The sequence below is a fragment of the Lethenteron reissneri genome, chromosome 17, assembly GCF_015708825.2.
Source record: "Lethenteron reissneri isolate LAM-NWPU_2019-01 chromosome 17, ASM1570882v1, whole genome shotgun sequence".
Taxonomy (NCBI): Eukaryota; Metazoa; Chordata; class Hyperoartia; order Petromyzontiformes; family Petromyzontidae; genus Lethenteron; species Lethenteron reissneri.
In genome coordinates, this window is record NC_083795.1 from 14,946,220 (window position 1) to 14,966,969 (window position 20,750).

General features: G+C 49.9%; 1 protein-coding gene across 2 annotated transcripts; it reads right to left on the reverse strand.

Moving 5' to 3' along the window:
- Window positions 1-3,643: 3,643 nt before the first annotated feature.
- On the reverse strand, window positions 3,644-17,296 carry LOC133343543 (cilia- and flagella-associated protein 206-like). 2 transcript variants are annotated; one of them, XM_061553221.1, is made up of 12 exons: window positions 16,735-17,296; window positions 14,642-14,787; window positions 13,977-14,067; window positions 13,297-13,485; window positions 12,254-12,412; window positions 11,840-12,054; window positions 11,008-11,127; window positions 8,138-8,336; window positions 7,530-7,670; window positions 6,828-7,021; window positions 6,404-6,547; window positions 3,644-5,481 (listed from the first exon to the last, which is right to left on the reverse strand). In XM_061553221.1, exons 1-12 carry the CDS (start codon window positions 16,766-16,768, stop codon window positions 5,248-5,250), a joined length of 1,866 nt encoding a protein of 621 aa, XP_061409205.1. In that variant the 5' UTR covers window positions 16,769-17,296; the 3' UTR covers window positions 3,644-5,247. The 2 variants fall into 2 exon arrangements, with proteins under 2 accessions (XP_061409205.1, XP_061409203.1); XM_061553219.1 differs by having other exon boundaries at window positions 3,648-5,481; window positions 14,642-14,725; window positions 16,735-17,290.
- Between the last annotated feature and the right edge of the window lie 3,454 nt (window positions 17,297-20,750).

The window sequence follows — 20,750 nt, forward strand, 5'->3', positions numbered from 1 at the left end:
GGTCTGTACGCGTTCGTACAGACCGCCCGTGCCAGCATCACCGCCATATCACCCGTACGTTCCACATTCGCCGATTCGTATTTTATCCCCTCCCTACAGATGGCCACACAATGAACTTCATAATGAACTTTGTTTTCAACATACACACATCGTCTTGGAAGGGGCAGCACTCACTGCGCGTCAGCCGTGGGGCGCAGCATCATCCACTCGCAGCCACTCGCAGCGTGTCGCCCTTGATGCGTTCTGGGGGCCACGTGGTCTGGCAGAGGTGAATTAGCGCGTGCATAGTGGACATGGGGCCACTGAACACGGTCAAAGGGATTCGTATTCTACTCCGACCACGAAGAAGTACACGTATCGATGTTTCGGATGACTGGCCTTGCTCAGGAGACAAAAACAAACAAGTGGCTCGTGGTGACGTGGTGCTCTCTTGGCCGGTGCGCGTCCTCGCGGCGGTGCGCGCCTCAGGGGGAGGCGGTGAGTGCAGCGGTTAGCGCGCTGCGCTACGAACAACCCGCCCATCCGAGTCACCGTCGGAGACGATTACGTGAACCGGTGATGAGCCTCCACTAGGTCGACTCAGCGTTAAATTCCCTCCTGGCGCGGTGTGTAAATGTCAGTGATGGGGAAATGAAGACGAGCGTGTCGGCCTTCGAAGGTGCTGGCACTTGTCCCCACAGCCTGTGCAGATGACAAGGGGATGTTTGTCGTTGTAAACATGTAGCCCACATGCCCAAATCAGCTTCTATTCGGTGGGATAGATGGGGCATAGGCTAGAGAATAGATGGACTGATGGGGTACAGAAGGATGTGGAACTGATTGGACTTGCTGATGACCGGTATCAGCAGTGTCTCAAGATTGGCCTCTGTGGAGGAGGCTCGTGAAGGACGCTGCTAAGGTGTTGGAGGCAGTCGCCCTCCAGCAACAACGGAGGGCAGAGGAGCGACGCTCACAACAACGAGCAGAGCGCCAGGTTGCTAAAACGCAGAGAGTTGGCACAGTGGGGAGCACAGGTGGTGCATCTGACAGTCGTCTCAGTCAGTCAACCCATGCCACCTGGGTCTGTTCCGTGACCTCCTGCCAGCGGATCTTTGACACTTCACGTGGCCGTGGCGACGTCACCCCTGAGTGATGAACTACGGTTGTTGTTTTGTGCGCGTGACGAGACGTGTCCCCTCTTTCATTTCCTGGATGATGCCACGTTTCCAGGGCGCATTTAAAGCCAAACAAACACACAGCACCCGCACACACACATCTCTTGCAAATATCCAGCCACCACACCTCGGCTGCCCACGCCAGCGAGAAGATTCGGCAATGATTCACCGTGCCAAGGTAGCACCGTGCTGTTAATCCACCACCGGAACTTCAAAACCTCCCCCTCTTAAATTCGAAACTCCACATCCGAGTCTGGCTTTGCTTGAAGTTGGCGGCTTAAGGGCTGAGATCTCATGATATGCCAGTGCCTACAGCACACGACCATAACACCTACGGGTCGTCGCCCTCTCTTATTAACATAATAGACTTCGAACCCCTTCATTTTCATAGCCGGGCAGCAGTTAATTTGAAACTCTGCCACACGACGGGCCGAGAGCCAAGCGAACTCGGAAATAAGAGACGGGGGTGGGTGGGGGGGAGTCTGTCCCCGCTCGTGATGGAACATTTGTGAAATCCTGGAGGGGGAGGGGTGAAGTCGCTAGGGGGGGCCCGCGCTTTGGGACCTGTGAAGGATGTTGCATCGTCAGATCCAACTAGGGACCCCCACTCCGTGTGTATGCACGTGTTCTCGAGATGAACCTGTGGTTAAACTCTAAGTAATCTCCTGCTGCTCAAATGGACATCGACGCGATTCGCATCTCCTGCTTACAGGCCCTGCAGAGGGGGTCGTGGAAATTCCACATTTCTATAGTGGAGGCAAGTGTCTCTATAGAACAACCACTGTTGACTTCCCCACAAACTGGTAAGCACTTTATCGACCCTGGAACGATGATGGGCCGAGTCAACCCCCCGAAACAGGATTTTAACTCGCAACCTTCTTGTGGCGAGCCACCCACTCTGCTGCTGGGTCAGCTGGCCAGTGGTAATGATGGTGTGGTAGTGATGGTGTGGTAGTGATGGTGTAAATCAGTGGTCGTGACGGTGTAAATCATGGCTGTGGAGGTGCTCGTGGTGGTGGAGGAGCGGCAGTGTAGCGGTCAGCGCGCTGCGATACAAACCCAGCGACACGAATACAATTCCTGGGCCTCCCCTAGGTCGACTCAGGCTCAAATAAGTACCTGGTGTGGTGTGTAAATATCGCCACTTGGGAGACAAAGGCGGTCGGGCGTGATGCTGGCCACCCACCCTCTTCGTGTGCTGTTCCGGTTTTCATAGGTGCTCGCTAACAGCACTTGCCTTCTCATGGCGAGCCACCCAACAGTCTGTTAAGGCTATACGTGGGATCTTTGTCTTCGTGTTTGGAGGAGTTATTTTGATGTTGGGAGGGACACCCACATCGCTCGAGAACTCAACTGCTGGTACCGCAGGAGTCACCGATCACCTCCGTGTGGGTTGTCAACTCCAATGGGAAGGAACCGGTCGACCGGGGCACTCAAGGCTCCGTGACGGCGCGCAGCCAACCCAGGGCGTGGCAGCGCGTGGCAGCGTTGTGCGGCGAAACTCAAGAGCTTCAGGGCTGGAGAGGTGACAAGTGACGGGAATTAGGTGCTGACGTCAGCTTGTGACTGTTGTCTCTTTATTGCGTGGGTCGTCTCAGAGCGCTCTGGTTTCTTCCATTTGCAAAAACAACAATAAGAATACTTACTCTTTGGTTCTTTCGGTAAAGTCACGTAGGTAAAAATAAAAAAAATAGATCACGACGTTTCGGTTGCAACAAGCGACCGTCTGTTTGTTGTTGCGATCGAAACGTCGTGATCTATTATTATTTCTACCTACGTGACTTTACCGAAAGAACCAACGAGTATGGATTCCTGTAGTCACGAAAGCTTCAAATCAACAATAAGAAGTTATATCAACAGCCCGAATCGAGGAGCAAGGGGTGGAATATGCAGAGCAGTATCGGTTAGCACACACTGTAACGAACTCAGCGACCTGAGTTTGATTCACAACCATCAATAACATCAGCTTGATTCCTAACCGTGGATAAAATCAGTGGCGAGTGATATCTGAGCCGATGCTGTGCACCCCCTTCATCACCATCACCAACCAGCAACTGAGCAGCACGCAGAAATCTAATCAAGCATCACTCATGCCCAATCTGTTGTGGGGAAGCCTTCATCCAGCAGTTGATTGACCAATGACTATAAAATGTTAATTCACTTATCCTGATCCAGGACCCTACTGAAAATAATGATTGAGAGTGAGTGAGGTTTTGTTGGACAGAGGAAAGGGCACTTGGTATAGGAGACAGAACTGTCAATGAGTGCCATAACCTGTGGCTTGATTTATGGAGGAAGGACCACGTGCCTGAGATGGCCCTGACTGGAGAAGATGAGCGCAGTTGTAGAAACTTTTAACAGCGGAAGTCCCACAAACTGGAATGCGCAGCACATATGGCAAAAATAAAATATGGAAAACAACAAAACAATACTTAGCTTGTCAAGTAGTGCAATTTTTAATCGAGGATTTTTCTAAATTTAAAATCAAATAAAAAAACATGGCACACAAAGGTGCATCGGTAAAAATTACGTAAAATATTAACAGGGTGGTGGTTCGGTGGAAAACTCAGTAATTGTTGTGCCATAAATAATGCAGGCTGCTGGATGAGTGGCACACATGAAATCGCCAGAAGCCCCAGTTGAGTTTCATTTCAGCTGCGTCTGTCCAGGTTAGAGACCCAGAAATGAATTCCACCTCCGGCACACTACATCCATTATAAATATCTCGGTATGGCTGTGGATACTACGAGTTTGGGTACCGCTTACTCCAGTCAAACAGCGGCCCGGGCAATATTCTGAGAAATTAAGCCGTGGCTACAAGCATCACTCACCACGCAGTGGCTGGCAGCTTGCCAGTTATGACAAATCTGTTTCTAGTCTACCAACATGTGTCTCTCTTTCAAGGGGAACTGCAGATTCGTTTTACAGAATTGAAAGGCGATGTTTTGAGATGACGGTTTTACTTTCTCCATGTTTTAAATTACATTTTCCAATCGTTTCTATCATTTATTAAATTGCAAGGATATAAAGTCGTGCCCCACAGGCAGTACATCTCCTCCCAAAGGCCTTAATAATGTGGCTTATCCCACGACACTGTCCAGCACATCATTATAATCCTCATTTAGCCAACGCAAAACGGGAAATAATTATCACCGTCTCAGTGGGTGGGGGAGCACGTGCCCAGTAGATTGTGTGGCTTTGCATAATAGCGTGTGTCCATATCACGCGGTGTAGCAGCAGCTGTAGCTGACAGCCAGATGGCTGTGAAGTGCTGCTGCTGATGCTGCAACACCGCACCAGGGTGTCGCACAGCCTGCGGCGGTGGCGGCAGTGGTCATGGCACGGCACAGTGAGTGCTTGAGAACAAAACAGCCTCTGCTAATTCTGCCCACCAGAGAAAAGCAAGCCTCTAAATCTAGAATAAAAATTGACATTAGGAACCTCTAGAGATTGTTATGGCAACTTGTTTTTTTATTCAAGAATAGAGACAGACCCTCTCCACATGAGTAGTGTGTGAACAGTGTGGCACTTGAGTGAGTATAAAGACTACAATTTTAAACCATTTACACAGAAGTAGCAGGCTGGACAGGATGCTGTAGGAAATGTTTTCTGCCAATTCGTACAAAGCCTGAAGATGTGATCGCAGTTGGAGGTCCACTGCATATTTAAAAGAACACGTAAAAATACGAGAAGAGACTTGAGCACGCTTCAGCACTGTGCTTCTGCGACCGAGGAAAACCCTGACCAAGCCATGAACCAGCACGGTGAAGCACACACAAACGTCAGAAAACCTAATGAGGCACGGCAACAACAGCAATCTGTTCAGCCTTAGCCCGAGCCACACTTGTAGATCTGTAGGTTGCCATTTCACCAAGCCATCGACAAGGTAGAGTGCAACGGCACTCTACACATAATAAGATCAGCTCAGGAAAATAATTTTTCGTGCAGTGGCAATTCAACGCAAAAGGGCAAACAAGAATGACGACGCAACTTTATAGGTGCCTTATAGCTACCAATAACCTTTGTTATCTATACGCCTAGCCCCTACGTGACGTAGTTCAGGGTAGGCCCAGTGTGGCACGGCGTGGTCCCACTAAGGCTGCTCGGGGTAGCGCGTGAGGTCCACGTGCACGGCGCGCGTCGGCTGACCGGCGGGGCCGCCCCGAAGGCCGGCCAGGTAGACGCTGGGCCTCGGCACGTCGGTGGCGCCCTCACGCTTGGTCTGCGTGCCCACCTCACGCGGGAGGTACACCTGAGTGGCGCCGTCCCTCCGCAGGTGGCTCAGGTCCGTCTGCGCCGAGTGCGTGGCCTTGCGCCGCAGATTTGCCTGCCGGGGAGGTGGAGACACTCATCACGGTTACACGACGCGTGGTGGCGCATGCCCGTGACCCGGCGATTTGGAGGCGCCGGGTCATGGATCCAACTCCTGGACGCGCTGGGCTGTGAGGTGGCTAGATGACGGTAGCACGATGAGTGGATTTGGCAACCCTCCGTGTTATCGCCTCTCATGTTTATTACCCGCGTAAACAAATAAAATCAACCAATCAAAAAAATGTATCAAACTAAACTAAACTATTAATATATTTTTTATTTCACCAGGTAAGGCCCACTGAGCTTCATAGCTCTTTTTCAGGAGTGACCTGGCCACAAATGATAGCTCAATGAAGTGGCTTATCATGTGGATATTTAGAGCAGTCAAATACTCTAAACGCATGTTGATAATAAATGTGGAGGGAAAAACCGGAGGACCCGGAGAAAAATCCACACAATCACGGGGAGATAGACATGCAAACTCTAAGTATACAGGCGTCAGGGTCGGCATTGAACCCACGACCTCCTGCATACCAAACAAGGGAATTAACATCATGCCACCTCTGAGTATGCTCGCTTCCCCTCACATACCAAGCACTTCCTAAAAAAAATGGATAAACATTCCAATGTAGGACTCTTCTGAAAGAGTAATAATTCCACCTCCGGCACACTCTCTGAGGCTTTACAAGTAGAATAAATCAGTTATTGTATTTGAAATAATAAAATGTACACAAATAATACGAGCAGTGACAACACTGTTTGAAGGTTATACTAGTGTAGTTTATTACAGAAGTGTTATTGCAATAACTCTACAACATTTCGGAAAGAAAACAGAAGCTGCATTTCTCCTGTGATGAATCACAAAGGCCTTTATCGCCAGTGCCCAAGCAAACCACGCACGGCCATGAGGCAATATTGATTGGTGTCACGCTGTGTACCAGTTTAATGGCCTTGCGCCGGAGCTCCCATTCGTTCCACTCGTACGACCTCACGATGCTGGACTCCAGGATGTGCGTGTCCGTCTGCGTTCCACTGTCGCACTTGGTGATGGGCGTCTCGGCGGGGCCGCCCTGCTCCCGTGTCTGCGTGACCACGACGCCACCACGCCGGGCCGCATCACCAACGCAAGTCACACTTTCCCGAGAAAACGCGACGGGCACCGTTGCGGTTTCAAAACACGACACCCTCTACCCACTTGTAGTCCCGAGGGCAAAACGGCTGACGCGCACACACACGTGCGTCTGGTTTTCCCATTTGCATATCGGAAAATATATATTCTGCTCATTATGCTTTCGTGCTGTTTTATTTTTCACAGAACGTCAAAAAAAATGTGAGCCAGACCTTACGCCAGACGGTGTTTACCCGGGAGTAGGGCGTAATGACTGCGAACTGCTGGTGTAGTTCCAGCAGCTGAATGAGCTCTGCGGAGCGCCTGGCTGCCTCGGCCACCATGCCGACGAAGTGGTCCGGGTTGCTGGCGAAGGCGCACGCGGCCTGCTTGGAGGAGAAGGTGTAGAGCTTCTCCCTGTGCCTCAGAACTCCAATGTTTGTGTTGCCTGCAAGGTCACGGTATAAAAGACAAAGTACAAACATTCCCGAATAGCCTTAACAGACTGTTGGGGCAAGAGCTATTAGTGAGTAGCACTTATGAAGGTCGGCATGGCACACGAGGGGAATGGGTGGCCACGACCACGCCCGGCCGCCTTCATCTCCTGAGTGGCGATGTTTACACTTTGCAGCAGGTACTCATGTGAGGCTGAGTCGAGCTAGAAGAGGCCCAGGACTGGTTCAGATAATCGTCACTGGTGTTGGCCGTAAGTGGGAATCACACTCAAGTCGCCATGTTTGTAGAGCAGCTCGCCAACGCTCCCCACAGCACGACACACACGTGCACGAGCACAGAGAAGGGTCCGGGATATCAGTGTTACATGTGTGTCTGCTCAGGCATGCTTACTGACTAAATAAGACTGACTAAATAAGACAAAATGTACATAAATGTGTACGACAGGCACAAGCAAACAGCAAGTCCCTTGAGCCAGCACCAACAAAGTAGAGAGTGAGGACCTGGCAGAAGCAGTGTGTCTCTGGCGGCCAGCGTGTACGCGCAGAAGCCCCGATACTGGATGGGGAGGCGGTCCAGGTTTCGTGTGGTCTTGGGGAACAACCACTCCTGGCTCTTGAAATCGGCTGGGTTTACCTGGTCACCTGTTAATCAAATAAGTTCATGCAATGTGTAAGCATATACTCTATATAAGGCATATTGTTTAAGTTATTTACTTCCACCAAAAAAATACAGAATGTAACCTATCATCGTATGCAGGCCACTGCTATTGTTTTACAAATGGACATCATTACCCTCGAGTGCAGAAAGACAGAATCAAACATCAATTGGAATTTTATTTCCCAGCTCCTCTGGCCAGCAGAGTAAATGATTTCCACTTAGTTTGCACAAGAGAAGAAAGTCACCTCAGCCATTGTATGCCACCACACGCTGGACCTGACGCAGCATCATTTATCGTTTGGCGGTTCAGTAGGTGGGACCACAACAACATACGTCCCCGCCGGGGAACAGCAGCCGGCACAGTTACACTTCCCAGAAGGGAAGTTCAGACAAACGCACGTGCGATTCCGCCAAATTCAAACAACAGACTGGTCCAAGTTGAATGGCTCACCCGCGGCCTCCTGCAGCCTCTGAGCATCGCTCTTCTCAGCGATGCTGCCCACGAGCGGCACCAGCAGCGTCTCTGGGCACAGGCGGCCGTGAGGCTCCAGGAAGGGCGTCAGGTTGGTCATGACGTTGCTGAGGACGCTGAGCAGCACCATCTGGTCCTGGAAGCTGCACCAAACCCGCGCCACCGCCATGAAATGAGGCTGCACATTCCACACAGTGCAGGGTGTGGGGGGGGAGGAGAGGGGTGGCGGCGGAGAGGTGGGAATGAGGGTGATCTGCAACACGCAGCGTGGACAGCAGGGTTGATGTAGTCAAAATGATAATTGGCTGTGTATAAAATATTTGTCAAATTCAGATTGGCTCACGTGATCACATTTGGGAGGGTGGATATTTTGCATGCCCCCTCACACCAACATCTAATGACTGAGAGTGGACTATTTAGTTTTTGTTTTGTCTTCGTCATCGTCTAGTCGATGACAGCCTGTGGATTTCTAGTGGAGGCTTAGTCTGTGGAGTCATTCTTTTAGTCTAGTCGAATAAAGCAGTGAAACATTTAGTCAAACACTCTTAGTTGTTACATGGGGCACCGCAGTGGCGAGACGTTAACTACCTCGCCTAGTATACAGGTCGTGGGTTTGATCGCGACCCTGACGCCTGTACATGGGTTTGCGTGTCCTCCCCGTGGTCACGTGCATTTTTCTCTGGGTCCTCCGGTTTTTCCCTCGACATTTTGAAATATGCATTTAGAGTATTTGGCAACTGTAAATTTCCACATGATAAGTCACTTTGTAGAGCTATAATTTGTGGCCAGGTTGCATCTGAAAATAACTGTATATATCAATGGGCCTTACCTGGTAAAAAAAAGTGTTAGTATGTTGGTGTGGGGGACGAGAAATTTCACCCCCATACCCCTCCTAATATTATTATCTCAGCCAGTGAACTTGGTAATTATTTGCATACCGTAATCCCTTGCCAACCACAAAATTACCAACTGTGAGATTTGAGTATACGCGGATGTACTTCTGTATACCTGATTACCAACTACTCTTTGATTCTTTCGGTAAAGTCATGTAGAAATAAAATTAATTAAATAATAGAATATGACGTTTCGATTGCAACACAAGCAGTCGCCATCAGGTAGAACTAAATTTGAGAGAGATAAAACACAGACACGGAGACACACAGACAGACACACAAGCAGAGAGACAACACAGAGACACGCAGAGAGACACACAACATAGACACAGAGAGACCCAATGCCTCTGTGTCGTGGCCTTAAATAGAGAGTGAGGGGGGGGCAGAGAGAGAGGTGGGTCTGCTGGGGCAGAGACATTGTTAGCGTGTCAATGAGAGAGCTGTGTGAAAATCCACCCCGCAGCGGCAGGGGGAGAGAAAGACCCAGCAAGTCTAGTAAAAAAAAATAGAGAGAGTTGCCCGAAGCGGCCGGGGGAGAGAAAGAGCGAATGTACCTATGAGAGCCTGGTAAATTTTAGAGAAATAGGCAATTTTTTTTGCCCCACCCACCCCCCTCTCTCTCACTACACGGAGACATTGGGTCTCTGTGTGTCTATGTTGTGTGTCTCTCTCTCTCTGTGTCTCTGTGTTCTCTCTCTCTGCTTGTGTGTCTGCCTGTGTGTTTCTGTGTCTGTGTTTTGTCTCTCTCTCAAATTGTGTTCTCCCTGATGAGGACTGCTTGTGTTGCAATCGAAACGTCGTATTCTATTATTTAATTTATTTTCTTTCTACGTGACTTTACCGAAAGAACCAAAGAGGAATTCCTGCAGTCACGAAAGCTTCAAATCAAGTTTGATTAGCAATTGTTTGAGAATACGCAAGTTTTAGTAACCTGCAAATTTAGAAACCGTGAAATTGAGTATACACGATTTTGAGTCTATACGCCAGTTTGCGTAAACTGCAAATGTACCAACTGTGAGATTTGAGTATACGTGGATTTACTTCTGTATTCCTGTTTACCAACCGCGAGCATCTCGGTTTGAGTGATACGCGAATCGCGAGTCGCGCAATCAAAATTGGCGCTGCTGCATGTACCATCCGTCAAGTCTCGCAAACTCTTTTGAGAAATTCGAAGCACCTCTGGGTCTGTAACTACCCAATCCTCTTTCTTCTCCACGTTGCTACCTCCGCGAACAGTCAGATTCACGCTCCATCTCACGAAATATGTGGATATTTTATGTTTGTGATTTGTGTATTACTGTTTTGTGCTTAAATATCACATACTGTACGAATATTGCGTGCCACTCTGTGATATACATTTTTTCATAAATATGTATTATTTGTTAAGTATGGCACCAAAGCGTATGAGCAAGTGTTGGTGATGGAAGTGCCACACCATCATCATCAAAGGTAAATGCAATTTAATTTACTGTACTTTTCTTAATTAAACATGTCTTAAATGTCACTGAAATTCTCTTTATTTAGTGTGCTGTGTTCATTCGTTAATTTTAGTGAACGTAAATAATATTTAGATGGGATTTCATAGGTTCACTCGTGACCTCGGTCCCACTAACCCTATTCTTCCCGTAAGTTTACCAACTGTGAATTTACCAACTGCAGGGGTTTTCAGGAACCTAAGCCTCGCGGTTAGCAAGGGAATACTGTATGCATATACCTCCTAAGTGAGTTGCCGTCTCCCGTAACATGAGTCATATTCTTTGGTCTTCGTTCAAACTCGTTAATTTAATCTCATTATAGTTGCACTTTGGCCTATGGTGAGTAGTCGCAGTCATCGTCACGCCGGGTGACTTTTGTCCACTTGTAACCATGGTTCAGTAAAATAAAAGACTCCGTTGATGAAAACTTTCACGACCAATTTCTTTCGCAAACACGGCACCGAAGGCGTGCTGGACGTACGTAGACTTGCGTTGTGGGCACGGCCTGCTTGGCCTGGATGATGCCCTGAAGCGCGTCCATGTGAGATGCCAGCTGGCTCTGCAGAGACTCCACCTCTCCGGCCGATGTGATCATGTCTCCCTGTCGGCAAAAACCCAGGGCAATGATGCAATTGACAGAAGGTGCAAAGGCGGTGTTTCTCAGACCCCAGTCCTCGCGGCCGCACACGATGCAACTTTACGTGATCGCTAATATTTTCCGTTCACTTGTTAAAGGGGGCCACTACACATTGCACACTAACGATGGCTGGTAATGACAGAATGGTGCACCGTGAGGTTTGTGAGAGCTGGAGATCGATAAAAGGAAAAATTTAAGAAGCAATACCATTCATACAGCTGCGAAATTTATTATTTATCATATATTCGTAAGCAACATTTCACACCGAAATCAATCCAACATTTAAATAACGTGATTAAAAGGTTATCATTATAAAATATGAAACACATGTTTGGCTGTCAATATTTTAACAAGCAAAGGTTGATTAGAGAGCACCTATGAAGGCCAGAACGGCTCATGAGGGGGTGGTTCGCCAGCACCTCGCCCGGACACCTTTGTCTCCCTCGTGGCAATGTTTTTACAAATCGCACTAGGTACTCAATTGAGGCTGAGTCGACCTAGGGGAGGCCCAAAACCGGTACAGATAATCGTCACTGGTGTTGGCCGTAATCGGGAATCGAACCTCGAGTGTCCGGGTTCATAGCGCAGCACGCTAACCGCTACACTACCGCTCCCCACCACACCCCACAGCGTCACAAACACAGGCTCACGATACCCTCCCCCCCCAACTTCCTACCAACAATATCTTGAGGAAGCACTCGTGCTGCCGACAGTTGAACAACAGCTCTCTGAGGGTGTCGGGGAATATGCCGGCCCGGACCAGCTGGTCGGCCGGATCGGAGCACTGCTCCAGGATCGCGGTGTAGCGGTGCGCCAGCTGCCGTGTGCTTCCCAGCTCCGCGTCGAGGTGCTTGGTGGCGGCCGGGATGGCCTCGTTGAGGATGGCCGGCACTAGTTGTGACGAGGCGTACACCGTACAAATGCGCTGTTCACTCTGTGTTCTATTTGACCCACTCAAAGGCACGTGTGCAACACATTTAAGGAATCTCTGTTCCAAATTAACGCGAACCACGTGAGACTATCAACAACATGATTACGTTGTCGTCGGAAGTGAGGGAAACAGGGTTTGGTAATAGTTCACAGAACTCACAGTCATCGATGCCCTCCCCTCCCTTGCCACATTTCTTGTTGAATAGGCGGATGCCCGTGGTGATGAGGGAGAGCTCCGTCAGCTGCTGTTCCTTTTCTTTTTTTGTCATGGCCAGGAAGGTGCCCAGGTCCGTCTGTGGAAAAACGCTCTGCAGCGCCGCTGCACAGCACACAACGGCACCCGTCATTATTGAAATATGGCTGCTCTTTGCTTATTCAAGCTCTTGTCTGTTTCTGTGCTAAGGCTCCAAAATGTTGCTCACAGCAGGGTAAGATAAATAGCAGGTCGTTGACATCTGGCCTCATGCATTCCAGATGTCACACGTGAAAAAGTAAACTTTGGCCTTTGCAGTATGAAAATGGGCAACATCCCTAGCTGGACCATCATCAAAGAAGTGGGACCAATTATTGGAACAAATGAAATACTTCAGTCACGAATGAATGATGTCACGAATGAATGATGCCACAATCATTCTTCTATTCAAGGAGTAGAACTTGCATAAGACGCATTGTCATGCGTCGCAATGGGTGTATGCCATCTCCTGGTCACATAAAGGATAACAAGTGACTAATTTGCCACGGATCACACAAATATAATATACAAAAATTATAAACAGAAGCATAGAAAATATAGAGGCCAAGGTACCATCGACCACATACATACAATGTATCAGATTCTGGACACCACTAATGAATGTCAAACACGATTTTGCTTGGTCAAAGAAGGGAACACGTCTGAGACAGCATCTATCGTGGAGATGGAGCAAGTAAATCAGCTTGTGTATGAGAACTATATGAATGTTATGCATCGTTAGACCATAACGAACGGAAATAGCTTGGGGAGGCCATCATCTTGCAGTGGATAGATCATGGCTGCTGATGATAATGATGACAATGACAACCTCCAGCAATTTCGGATGCAGGTGAATTTAACAGTCACAATTTCAATGGTGCACTTTGAAAACAAAGTGATGAGTGAGAATCCAGCCAAGGCGCCCCGTTCCAACGCACAGAAACCAGAGCGCAGTGAAGTGCATCCCTTACCGGTGGCCTCACGGACGACGGCGATGTGCGTGGGAGATCCGAGGCCCGAAGAGAGCAGTACGTAGCTCACCACCTTGCGGTAGAGGGCCTCTAACTCCTCCCGCGAGCGTGCCCGGCTGTCCGTGATCTCACGCTGGATGGGCGCCAGCCTGGTCTCCAGGACGCGCCGGTGCTCCTCAAGGAACTCAGCTGCGCACAAGAGACCAACCGTGCCTCGATTTACCTACGCTTGTTATATTTAAAAAAATAACAATCCCCACAGCACCGATTCACCACTCTCTGGTCTCCTTTAATCCTCTGCCCAATGGCAGCAAGTCCCTGGCTAAAACTCCCTCCATCACTGCCGCCCCCCCACCCACCCCCTTCCTTAAGGACGGCAAGCAGCATCTTTCGTTTCCTGCCTCTTGTCCTCCTTCCCCATATCCTGACTTCCAAAGCCTCCTCCATCCAGCTATGCCATCCCACATATTTGGCATCAACGCTCATTATGGCAATCACTGGAACTAGCTTTTGCTAGAGAGTTTTCGTTAGTATACAAAAGCGCAAAAAATGTTTAGTGCGGAATCGCAGACACATAAATAATGTGACGTGGATGTTCTTTTCTGGATGGTCAGTATGTAATGGTATATTTTAAAAAGCAGAATTATGACAGCGAATTACTTTCCTGTGGTGTAACTCACCTCGGGTTGTGTAGTTCATGTCAAAATACACCTGCATTTTAATGGTTTCCAGCGAAGGGCGGCTATTGTCCAGCAATCGGTCCTCGCATAGCTACATATTTATGTTGGCAAAAGATAAACAGGGCACAGGAATAGCATCAACAATGATTTTACCGACGGGGGTCTATGACTCATCGTTCATCATTCTCACCACGTTAGGCCATACAATGTACATGTCCGTCCCATCTATATTTAGCATTATTTACACAGCTAACAAGCTGACCATTTTCCTTGACTGCAGTAATTGGTCATTTCTTTTCCTTTTAAAAAAATATTTGAAAATGTTTGTCCAAAGTACACAGGCAACAGTGAGACCTGTCCACGCATGCCCATAAATGCAATCACACTTAACAATGACTTAAGAACTATACAATGTTTCCTCATCCAATGTCTGTCAACTCCCCGCAGGGCCCTTCAACATTGGCCTCGGTTAAAACCATGTCACCTTCACGCCACTAATTATGCTTGCTTGGCTGGTGCTTCTCAAAGCCCCTTGGCATTGTCACCGCTTATAATAATGGACTTACACCTCCGCCCGCGACACTGGGCGGCCGGCCGCGATCTTCTCTCCACACCTGCTCACGTTCAAGCCACGCGTCTCACGGTGGAGCCAGACCCTGCTCTACCTTGATGAGTTTCTGCACGTCCTCCTTAGTCAACGTACGGTCCACGTTGAAGCCATTGCGGGGGTCAAGAACCACGGCCTTCACCTGCAGACAGCGCAACCAATCAGCTCCGTTGCGCAATGTCTCCTCACAACCTGCTTTCACGACTAAGCTGACAAAGCAGTGGCGTAGCGTAATTGGCGTGGGCTCTGCCGCATGAAATGAAATGGGACCCTCTGTCCAAGTTTTTATGGCCTCTTTCTAGCCCGGAGCCTGCGTCTCTGTGATACTGTGGGCCACTGTACCGGTGTACCGCCTGCACACTCGACACCTACGCCACTGCAAGAGGTCCCCTTTATTAGCAACCAAGCAAGATGTTAGCGGTCAGTCTGTGCAGCATCTATCACAAGGGCACGATAGCGAAGTGTAATGGTGCCAGTGGCATGGGCCGTGATGACCTTTTGACCTTGGCTTAATGTAAATGTCAACAATGCTATTGCCTTGTATACGGAATTATGTACTTGTCCCATGTGCAAGATGAAAACAATTGATCAGATGACGAGTTCTGCACGGCATACAGCATCTCCATTAAACCACGGCATGGCGCTGTGGTAACGCCAAAGCAGTGTTACTGTACCACGTTTCCATTTGAGTCGACGCTTTTATAATTATCGGTTGTTTATACTGTTCGTGGTGGAAAGTCCACGTATCCGTGGCTGGGACAAGACTTTCCACAGAACAAGTGACATTGAATGTCGACTTCTCTGCACCAATTGGCGCGGCCTCCACCGGGCCGTGATCGTTTAATCCACCCGACAGTCACGATTTGCGTGTACGCACCGTGCACTGTGAACCATGCACGTGACAGGTGTACACACTAACACGTGTACACCCACAGGGACTCGTGTAACAGTGTTACACACACAGGGAGTCGTGCCCACACGTGCACACGATGACACGATGACACGTGCACACGATGACACGCCTGCATACACACGTGTACACGATGACACGTGTGTGTACACACACAGGGAGTCGTGTACACACACAGGGAGTCGTGTACACACACACGTGTAAACAATGACACGTGTGTACACACACAGGGAGTCGTGTACACACACACACGTGTAAACAATGACACGTGTGTACACACACAGGGAGTCGTGTACACACACACACACACGTGTAAACAATGACACGTGTGTACACACACAGGGAGTCGTGTACACACACAGGGAGTCGTGTACACACACACGTGTAAACAATGACACGTGTGTACACACACAGGGAGTCGTGTACACACACACGTGTAAACAATGACACGTGTGTGTGTACACACACAGGGAGTCGTGTACACACACACACACGTGTAAACAATGACACGTGTGTGTACACACACAGGGAGTCGTGTACACACACACACACGTGTAAACAATGACACGTGTGTACACACACAGGGAGTCGTGTACACACACACACACGTGTAAACAATGACACGTGTGTGTACACACACAGGGAGTCGTGTACACACACACACACGTGTAAACAATGACACGTGTGTGTACACACACAGGGAGTCGTGTACACACACACACACGTGTAAACAATGACACGTGTGTACACACACAGGGAGTCGTGTACACACACACACGTGTAAACAATGACACGTGTGTGTACACACACAGGGAGTCGTGTACACACACACACACGTGTAAACAATGACACGTGTGTACACACACAGGGAGTCGTGTACACACACACACACGTGTAAACAATGACACGTGTGTACACACACAGGGAGTCGTGTACACACACACACACGTGTAAACAATGACACGTGTGTGTACACACACAGGGAGTCGTGTACACACACACACACGTGTAAACAATGACACGTGTGTACACACACAGGGAGTCGTGTACACACACACACGTGTAAACAATGACACGTGTTTACACACACGGAGTCGTGTACACACACACACACGTGTAAACAATGACACGTGTGTGTACACACACAGGGAGTCGTGTACACACACGGAGTCGTGTACACACACGTGTAAACAATGACACGTGTGTGTACACACACAGGGAGCCGTGTACGCGCCCCGCACCATAAACGCCACGAGGGTCTCCGACGCCAAGCATCCCCGCGCCGCGCTCGCTTGGCCGATTTCGCGGATGATGTTCTTAATGACGCCCTCCGCCTGCGCTCGCGACATCCTCGCTGCGTCACTGTGATCGGTAGTTGTCTTCTGAAGAGTTTGCGTCTCGTTGTCGTCGTTGTTGTCGTTGTTGTCGTCGTTGTTGTTGTTGTTGTCGTTGTTTTGTTGTTGTTGTTGTCGTTGTTGTCCTTGTTGTTGTTGTTGTTGTTCTGCTCCTTCTCTGCGGGGCGATTTAACTCTCCTGAGCGACTCTCGGGCTTCTCCTCGCGCAGGCCTCAGAGACGCGTCTCCACGGCAACCCTCGGGCCCCGCCACGCCGCCACACCATTGGTCCTTTCGGGGCACGTGACCCGCGCAACCGCCAATGAGGCGGCGATCCGCTCTTTTTAAAATACATATGAAACTCTTCAAATGTGAATTTATAAATTGTTCAGGAAACATTATTTATTAATCTTCATTATCAGGCCGAACTCTTGTCCGCTACATCTTTCTGGAATCTGTATAGATCATGAGCCTTAATACAACAACGAACACACGTAAATCCTAAGGGGCCGTCCATAAATGACGTCACGAACCTGGGGGGGGGGTGAGATTTTGTAACGATGTGTGACGAGGGGGGGGGGGGGTGAGAAATGTGACGTCACATCAAAATGGGCAACTTTAAATAAATGAAATTTTTATTTAAAGCTTTCGTGACTGCATATTCTTGGTTCTTTCGGTAAAGTCACGTAGAAGGGAAATAATAAAACAATAAAAAAATAATAAAAAAATCCCACGCCGTTTCGACTGCAACACAAGCAATCATTTCTTGCTGTGGATTTCACACCTGATGATGATTGCTTGTGTTGCAGTCGAAACGTCGTGATCATTTTTATTGTTTAATATTTTTATTATTTTATTATTTCCCTTCTACGTGACTTTACCGAAAGAACCAAACATATAAATATAGAATTGTTAACAACACTCCTACAACATCAGAGTGCAGCGCCACATTAAATACGCACTACAATGACAACAATAGTTTTAAGCGATTGGAAGCGTGTTTTATTTTCAAAATGGAAATATGATTTGGGGGGGGAGGGGCAGAGGTTTGTGACGCCGTGTGACGAGGGGGGGGGAATCGTCCAAAATCGCGTGACGTCATTTATGGACGGCCCCTTAAAGTAGTGGTTGTTATAACCTGGGGATCGTCACGCGCCCCCACGGGGTTCGTCACGCGCCCCCAGGGGGTTCGTCACGCACCCCCAGGGGGTTCGTCACGCACCCCCACGGGGTTCGTCACGCACCCCCAGGGGGTTCGTCACGCACCCCCACGGGGTTCGTCACGCACCCCCAGGGGGTTCGTCACGCGCCCCCAGGGGGTTCGTCACGCACCCCCACGGGGTTCGTCACGCGCCCCCAGGGGGTTCGTCACGCGCCCCCAGGGGGTTCGTCACGCACCCCCAGGGGGTTCGTCACGCACCCCCACGGGGTTCGTCACGCACCCCCAGGGGGTTCGTCACGCGCCCCCACGGGGTTCGTCACGCGCCCCCAGGGGGTTCGTCACGCACCCCCACGGGGGTTCGTCACGCGCCCCCAGGGGGTTCGTCACGCGCCCCCAGGGGGTTCGTCACGCGCCCCCAGGGGGTTCGTCACGCGCCCCCAAGGGGTTCGTCACGCACCCCCACGGGGTTCGTCACGCGCCCCCAGGGGGTTCGTCACGCGCCCCCAGGGGGTTCGTCACGCACCCCCAGGGGGTTCGTCACGCGCCCCCAGGGGGTTCGTCACGCACCCCCACGGGGTTCGTCACGCGCCCCCAGGGGGTTCGTCACGCGCCCCCAGGGGGTTCGTCACGCGCCCCCACCGGGTTCGTCACGCGCCCCCAGGGGGTTCGTCACGCGCCCCCAGGGGGTTCGTCACGCGCCCCCAGGGGGTTCGTCACGCGCCCCCACCGGGTTCGTCACGCGCCCCCAGGGGGTTCGTCACGCGCCCCCAGGGGGTTCGTCACGCGCCCCCAAGGGGTTCGTCACGCGCCCCCAGGGGGTTCGTCACGCGCCCCCACCGGGTTCGTCACGCGCCCCCAGGGGGTTCGTCACGCGCCCCCAGGGGGTTCGTCACGCACCCCCAGGGGGTTCGTCACGCACCACGCATCCCCTGGGGTGCTTGATGAAGGAAAAATCATCGAAACACAAATTCAACACGGGCACGGAAGTACAACCACTTTGTTTCATCAAACCTACGCATTTATTAACATAATACATTTATATTTTTACGATTGAGAACCAAAGGGGTGCACATTTGCATTAACGGTTAAGAGCCACTGCCTTCGAGAGAGTGATGTGTGTGTGTGCCGTGTGAGTGAAGTTGTGCAATACCCGGCGAGTTTCACGTCGTCGTTGTTGTTGTGCGCGTCCCAGCGAGACGGCAAACGTCGTCTCGCCACAGTTCAGTCGTCGCTGTGGACTTGGCTCAACACGCCCCCACACCAGCTGGTCGGCGGCTGTCAGCAGAAGCCATCCTGTCGCAACATGCGTTCGGAGCAGTGGAGGTGCGGGATGCCCTTTCAGAGAATCAAAGGCGTGCAAGGCTGCAGTCGAGTTTAAAAACCGCTGGTTTAGATTATTTAGAATATTTTGCTGATATAAATGTCAAAATGACCAGCCGCTTTGTTGAGATATCATTTGTGGCCAGGTCACTTTTGAAAAAAAGGTTGATACCTCAGTGGGCTTTGTCTGGTAGGATGGGGATGTTTAGTTGTTTGTGTTTGTGGGATTTGTTTTCTTTCCCTGTACGTTGTACTCCGGTCATGTGTTTGTATTGTTTGTTGATGTAACATCTGTGCCATTTTTGAAAAAGAGCTTCATAGCTCATCGGATTCCTCCAGGATAAATACACATCCCGAAAAACATTCTGAGGTCACCCTGTACGACGTGGATCCTGTACTTCAGCCCTGCTGTGGCACGTTGTCAATTTATGCTGTTAATGTTTTATTTACGTTACGTGGTCGTGTGATTTTGCGCGCAACGCGAGTGTGTTCTTATTTGATTCGTTACACGTGCGGTCCCGTTTAGTCAGTTGCCCGGCTATTTACAAGGGGGATCCGTGGTGCGTGAGCACAGCAGCGACAAACGCAAAAGTGAGAGTGCCTGTGTGTAATTTGTTCGAGTGTCACAGATGATAGGCACTTTCATGTGTGCTGAGATGAATGGCGATGGTGATTAACAGAGCGGTGACATCGCTCAAGAAGTGCCTCCCATTGCCCCCCCCCCCCTCGCCTGCGTTGAGAGAGCGGGGTCGTTTTTGGCCGACACTCGTCTTTGGATGATAGCGATGATCATGCATGTCTAGATGGTGAAGATGATGATGATGATAATGATGCATCGTCTGGATAAGGGAGCATTGTGGAGCCGGGGTTGCCTGGAGGAATTGGGAGAGCTCAGAGATCGAGCTATCTTTAAAGAGACACCCGCAATATGAACGGGCTGTCACCTGGTTAATAAAAGATGATCGATGTTCTGGACGATTATAACCATGCAGCAATATTACAGTGCGCTCGCCAAATGCACTGTTAATGGCATTTGATATGATCGGTGCCTTGTGTTTCTTGAGCGAAGGGGGGGCGGGGGTTGGTGTTTTAGAGGCATGGTGTTTTATCCTAGCTGGCCCATTATGTTTATGTCAGACGTGGTGGTCTACTGCGTGCTTGGCCAGTGTCTCATCACTCTCCCTAGGCCCTCTCTTCCCCCCATTTGCATATGGCTCCATGCAGTGTTGAGACGGCTCAGTGGACTATGATGATGAATTATTCATCAAATATTAATGAGACCAGACGCAATCTCATCCCTGCCGCTCCATATGGGATGACCGCATCATCATGAAAGCACCGGGTAAGCCTGGTTCGTACTCGTGTGGGAGACTGCCTCTAAAAACTCGGTGTTGTCGGCTTGGGCTTATGAGGTGACGTAGAGCAATCTGTCCTATGCAGA